Source organism: Leishmania donovani, chromosome 6 (genome assembly GCF_000227135.1).
Source record: "Leishmania donovani BPK282A1 complete genome, chromosome 6".
Taxonomy (NCBI): Eukaryota; Euglenozoa; class Kinetoplastea; order Trypanosomatida; family Trypanosomatidae; genus Leishmania; species Leishmania donovani.
In genome coordinates, this window is record NC_018233.1 from 20,677 (window position 1) to 27,387 (window position 6,711).

The 6,711-nt window shown below is 56.9% G+C and overlaps 1 protein-coding gene across 1 annotated transcript; it reads right to left on the bottom strand.

The window, feature by feature from the left end:
• Positions 1 to 1,178: 1,178 nt before the first annotated feature.
• On the bottom strand, positions 1,179 to 2,624 carry LDBPK_060050 (hypothetical protein, conserved; the record flags this gene model as incomplete). The annotated part of the gene is made up of 1 exon (XM_003858265.1): positions 1,179 to 2,624. The coding sequence occupies one exon, from the start codon at positions 2,622 to 2,624 to the stop codon at positions 1,179 to 1,181; it is 1,446 nt and encodes a 481-aa protein (XP_003858313.1).
• Between the last annotated feature and the right edge of the window lie 4,087 nt (positions 2,625 to 6,711).

A 6,711-nucleotide genomic window follows, 5' to 3' on the forward strand; every position in this document is an offset into this window, starting at 1 on the left:
CTAATCTACGGCTGGTGCAGACGCGTTCACTGTCGCAGGTCGCTCTCGCGCAGCGCCATCCACGGTCTGATCGCCGACATCAGCAGCGATACATCGCTCTGATCGCACCCTCCGTTGTAGGCACTTGACCCTGTCACCACCACAGGTAGCTCGGCACTAGCAGGGGATAAGAAGAGGAGGGGCTGCTCCGGCTTCTCTCCACACAGAGCGTGGCATCACTAGACATTGAGACACCACGCGCTGAGGTGTCCCCACGTCGTCAAAGGCTGACACAAATACAGGAACGAAAAAGAAGACAGAAGGGGCAAGTGGTGCGGAGCACGCGAGCGGGGGGAGAGGGGGCAACAGTGCAGGCAGAGCAGGTAAACAGAGGATGGGGGTGCGGAGGAGGAACAGAGTTGCGGCGCTCCCTCGGAAACACTCGCCACCAGCGTCAATCGCCTCGTACCCTCCCTCCCTTATTCGGTCACCGCTCGTTTATGAGGAAGAGGGGTAGAGAGATAAGACGTATCGGAAGTGGGGCTCGCGTGTGCGTGTCGGCGATCCAGAGGAGAGCGGGAGGGGGGGGAGCTGGACAGAGGCGGCTGCGGCGAAGAGAAGAGGAGCAGAGAAAAGATGGCGTGAAGGCAAATGAAACGAGGAGAAACAGAGGAGAGGAAAACATGCGTTGTTGGAAGCACAAACACACGCACATCGTAGCAAAGAAGGGAAGAGATCAACGAGAAACCATTGTACAAGAGAAGGGCGGTGGAATCGAGAGAAGAGACAAGAAAAAAGAAGAAAGGGGGCCATCCGTCACTACCATCATCGTCGCCAAGGAACTCGTCACTGCGTTAACACCAATATATACATACACAAGCACGCAAATCCGCGCCTAAACGCAAGCACTCGTAAAGAAGTGCATAAACGTCGCGTCTCATCATGGGGGAGGGGTCGACACGGACACACACGCAGCGACTACACGGAAGGCCCGCTTGCTTTCGTTGGTGTCAGCCACCGTTTGCACTCACGACTCGAACGACTCGCGTGTGATGCGTTTCTTTTCTTTCGTTGCTATCAAATATGCAGCTTCCTTTCCCGCGTCGCTCCTTCACTTGCACTCCCTCTCTTACTGTTGTGCGCAGGGGGGGGGACACGAAAGAGACGGGGCTAAGAGGGAGGAAGCCATTTGCCGTTCTCTACTTGTTCATGGCATCCACTGGAGTGGTGCCTGCCGGGGCCGACTTGCTGTAGAGAGCGTCACAGCGACTCTTCAGCTTCGCCTCGATCCGGTGCCCGTACGGACTCGTGTGCAAAAGCGGCGTGACGGCGTCGTAAATCAGCCCATACTCGTACTGGTTCACCGCGCTGCCAATCACAGCCTGCAGGACGTAGTTGCCGAAGCTGTTCTGCATGAGGCACTGGAGGTGCGCGACATCGAAGATGAGCTCATTCACAATGCGCTGGCGCAAGCTCCCCTGAAGCATCCCGACAATCTTCTCCATCACGTTGGAGCTGTACTTGTCACACGACAGCTCCACCCAGTGCCCCTGGAAGCTTGCAACCAAGTCGTTCAGCGAGACGTACCCCTCCATGTTCTTGAGGATGCACTGCACCACGTAGTTGCCGAACTGATTCTTAGCCAGTGTCGAGAGGAGCGGCACAAGGGCGCTGATGAGCGTCCGCTTCTGTGCCGGCTTCGCGTACTCGATGATGCGAATGATCGCTATACACCCCTGCTGCGTGACCGAGAGATGTTGGCAGTCCGACGTCACCACCTCAACGATCGGCATAAGCGCATCGGACTTGTGGTGCTCGAAGATTGCCTGGAGAACGCGGCGTGTGTGCTGCGTGGTGGTGGCCATCTGCAGAATGACATGTGGGTCTATGTACGGCACCAGCGCCTCCATTTGAGGGGTCGAAATGTATTCGATGAGCGTACGCGCCACGTGGCAGCCGTGCTGGTCCATCGCGATGATGTTAAACTGCGGCAAAAGCTCGTCGTAAATCATCTGAATCTTATCCATGTGCTGCAGCCGGAGCACGTTGAGGAGAATATGGCGGCCACGCGACGACATCGCCGTCGAGGGAATGTTGCCGAGGACGCTAAGGAACTGGTCCTCCAGCATGTTTGCCAGCGCGCCGGCCTCACAGCAGCTGCCCTCCGACGCGGCGTACACCGGGAAGGTGCTGGCGCAGCTGGAGTGCGGCGGCGTCATGGCAGTGGTGCGAGGTGCCATTGCAGTGATGTAGGGCGAGGTGAAGCTGCTGCTCTCCATACTGGTGCTCTGCGAGAGGCACGCGGACGGGGTGGTGCAGGTAGAGGCGTAGGGGTTGTGGGTGTATATCTTGCCCGACTGCTTCGAGGATTCGATAGTCTCGTGGCCGGCCATCGGAATGAGCACCGTCGGGCGAGGAACGTGCGCCTGCAGCATCTGCGGGCTCTGCAGCGACGTGGGCAGCGAAAAAGGCTGCGTCAGCGTAGAGGCGGCGGTGGGGTTTGCCGATGCGCTGTTGTAGCACGGGCTGCGATACGGCTGGGGGCCTTTCTTCGGTGGCGCCCCCATCGCCGTCGGCGGCTGGGCATCGGGGTAGTTCGACTTCAAAACCATCGAGGCGTAGAAGTTCTTCGAACCGGCAGACATGGCTGCGAATGAAGGGGGGCGGAAGGGAGAATACGATGTGCAGTGGGTCTGGAGAGAGGAACAGAAAAGAGCGGAAAGGGTTCACCAGATGATGGCCACAAGCGCGCACAGTGAGAGAGAGAGAGACACGCTGCAGCGAGGTAAGTGAGGTACGGCTCTTCCACCGAATCGCAGTGCAAAGGGAGCAAGCTGCTCTGCTTGTTCTCCTGTAGTGGCCGTTGTCGCCGCGCAGGGGAGGGGTTAGGAAGCACCAAATGAAGGGAAAGAGAAATAAGAGAAGAACACAAAGTCAGAGGGCGGAGGAGATACGTGAGGCGCGATCTATCCGAGCTGGGAAGTGGCGGCGGGGGAAGGAAGGGAGGGAAGGAGGGGCTCAAAAGAAGAGAGAGAGACAAAGAAGAAAGTGCGCGGAGGGAGGGCGAGGGGAGCGAGGAAGGGGAAGGAGGGCAACGAAGAAAGAAAGGGGGGCAGAGGGGAGTGTTGGTGATAGTGGGAAGTGCGCACACACACACATGCAAGCCCACAGAGAGGGAGACGGAGAACGAGAACCACCTTGAAACTCCCTCGCAGACGCCACTACTGCCGCTAGACGCTGGCTCACAGGCACACGTAAAGGTAGAGAGCAGAGAGACAGGACGGGGGATGAGGAAGAGAAGAAGTAGAATTGTAGAGTGACCTCGTGTGCGTGTGTGTCTGGCTGTGTGTCTCTGTCTGTGTGAATGGAAAAGGGCAGGAACAAAGAGATAGCAGAGCCTTTGGGTGGGGGTGGGGGGAGGGGGTTCTGTCAGCGATCAGCCGTCGAGGAGGCGGAAAATAAGAAACGAAGTGGGGGAGGAAGGCGATGGACGGCGCAGCGGCAAGAAAAAGGAAGAGGAGGGGAAGAGCAAGGAAGAGAAAAGGCGAGATGGTTTTGTATTGCTGCCGGGGAGCTACAGTGGTAAACAGAAAACGAGAGAGGGTCACTGAAACGGAAGAGAGGGAAGGGGGCGAGAAGGACAGCCAAAGAGAGGAGATGAGAAAGAGCGAAGGCAGAAGGAGGGGGACGCAGTTCGAGTTTGCTTGTTGCGTTCTTGTTTAACGTGTTTCTCTTTCTTGTGTGTGTGCGTGTGTGTATCGTTGATGCGTATCTTTTCGCTTGCCGACTGTCCTCCAAATGTGTCTCTCTCTCCTGTGCGAGTATCTTCTCAGAACACGAGAAAGGAGCAGAACTCGTAAGACGGCGGTGGGGGGAGCAGAAGAGTAACGCGACAAAGACGAGAGAAGGAGAGAAAGAGAGAAAGAACGCGAGCGAGAAGGGGTTTGGGGAAGTGGAGAGCGTACGTTGATGGGTTCGTGGAGGAAATCGGGGCGGAGAGAAAAAGAAAGGGAAGGGAAGAGAGAAACACTCGATCAAGCATACACACACGCACACGCACGAGAAAAAAAGAGCGCAATCAACGTATGACTGATTTTTCTGCGTTGGGGGGCTTTGGCAGGCGAGTGGGCGGGGGGTCGCCGTCGAGTGGATGACTATAGAAGGAGAGAGCGGAGGAGAGGAGGGCACACACACAGTAGTGATGAAGGTCACGCAGGGGCGCACACTGGATCTCTAAAGCTGCACGATATGCGTGGCGGCAGTGGTGATGCGAGAGTGAGCACACAGAGGGGAAAAGATGGTCAAGGAGAAGAAAAAGGGAGGTAAAAGAACGATGGAGACACATGAGCGAGGCAGGCAGAGGGGAGAGGGGTAGATGGGTTCATGCGCCGGAAGGTAAAGGGGGTGATGTGGCCAAGCGAGTAGCCAGGGATGTGGAGGGAGGAAGCAGAGACGGGGAATTCACGTGTGTACAAGACAGGCAGAGATACACACAAATGTCGAAGGAGGGAGGGAGAGAGGGGCGGCACAGGAAGCCTTCTGCGAAGGCGCGATGGCAAGGTATAACCACACTCCCGGCACAACACGTTTCTCAGCCCCACCCCCCACTTTCTCCATACTTTAAGGGTTAATCGTGTCGTCTTTTTTTTTTGTTTCTGGCTACTGTGCACGCGCGCGCACGCAGAGTACAAGTCACAGACGGTATGAACAGCGGTGGACAGAGAGAGGAGGGAATAGGAAAGGACGAGGTCACCTTAGCGGGAGCGGAGAGGAGCACAGAGAGAAAAAGTGAGTCACAGGAAGAGCGAAACAGAATAGGGAGGAAGACGGTGTGTTGGGGAGGGGGAGGGGGTCTGCGGCGAATCAGCCACACAAACGAGGAGAAGAGGGGGACAATGAGCAGCGACGGCATGGGGTGGGCTTGGAGATTTGAACGCAGGAGAAAAGGAAAAAGAGAATCACATAAAGGCGGTAAAAGTATATAGAAGCGACGGACTGTGCGCCGAGAGAGAGCACAGCAGCACCGCAGACGGTGCAGGCGTGAGGTGACTCCGGCGACGGAGTCACGGGCAGCCGCCACGGTTCTGCGGCGGCAGGGAGCACACAGAGAGAAAGATTGCGAACAAAAAAAAGGAGGAGAGCAACCGACACACAAGCGCAGCTGGAGAGAGAGGGGGAATTGTCCGCCAACGACGACAACACGCGAAATGACTAAGCGAGGCGGTGGCATGAACAATGCAGGGAAAAGGAGCAACTTAAAGTGATGCAGGCGTGGCAACGACATGAGAAGATAACAAGAGGAATAGACATATGATACAAACAAGTGTCTAGCAGGAAGGGATAAAAAAGTGCTGCCCACCCACTTCCTCTCCCCATCCCTTCCCGCTTGATCAGCATCCTCTCTTTCCTTCTTGATTCGAAGGGGGGCCGCTGTTGTTGCCTACATATGTGCGGGCGAACGCAGTGCGCTCTCCCTCTCGTTTCTGTGTTCTTCCTCGGCGGCTGTGAAATTTGCGCCCCGAGACTCGTCTCTGTGCACCGTCAACAGCGGCACGTTCCGCTTCATAGAAGAGACAACCGAAGTTGAAGAGAGCACCGAACACGGAAAGGGGAGGAGAAGAGGCGGGTGACGAGGGTGACAGAGACATATTGGCAAAGCCCCTGCCTCTCCCCCACCTTTTCCCTTTCGGCCTGTGCGTTGATGTATGCGTGCGGAATTTCAGCTGGGCGCGCAAGTCGCTCTCTCTCCCTGCAGCTGTCTGCCTCTCCTTCCATCGATGGCTGCGCAGCAGCACCTGCGAATGCCACTCCACGGCCGCTGCTGTTTGCCCGCTCGCTTCCGTCTGTCAAGGACGAGAGAGAAGACGCGAGAGAGTTGGTGAGCGGACTCGCACATACGCACGTTACGTGCGCCAAGTACTACGGCCCCACACAGCAACGAGGGACCGTGCGGAAAGGCACATATGATGAGCATTGAGGGGAAGAAATACAACGGAAAAGGCAGAGGAAAGCAGGGAAAGCCAAGAACAGACTAGCGGCCACCCTCCCGAGAACTCCGCATAACCACGCATCAGTGGGCAGCCGGCATAACATCAGTAGACCGTCACGAATGGACTCTATCGTGGTTGCAGAAGACAGTGAGGCAGAGAGAGAAAGAGGAGAGAAGGAGCAACAAGGAGGAGTGAGAGAGTGTCTGCAGTCACAGAACCAAAATCGAAAAAGGAAAACAGAAAGGCTGCGGCGGGTGCCTCGATCATAGAACGTACACATAGTGGCACGCAGATATAGAGAGAGAGCGGTGTACACACGCGGTGAGCTGCGGGGTGTCTTCGCGGCAGCATCGCGTAGTGAGAAGCCCCGCAGTGAGCCTCGTACCCACCCACCCACGCGTCGCCAGCGCCGACGCCCATGACTGCACACTCACACAAACCCCGCCGAAGCCTGTCGTTCGAAATGGCCAAATTCCACCACAAGAGACGCGAAACTGAACGAGCTCGGCAGCGGCCAGAGTCATCGCCCAGCCTCAACCTTGAAACTACGGTCTGTGGGGCCGCAGCGTGTGGAGAACGGTGGAGCGTCGGAACATGACGCTTCCCTGCTCGATAAGGCTGAGCAAGTCGAGGGTGCTGGTAGGCATCCAGAGTTAGCGACGTAACGGCGTGCGCGTCTTGTCCTCGATCTCTGCAGAGGAGAGTACCGCCTCTATTGTCTTGAGCGCCGGCGGAGGCTTGT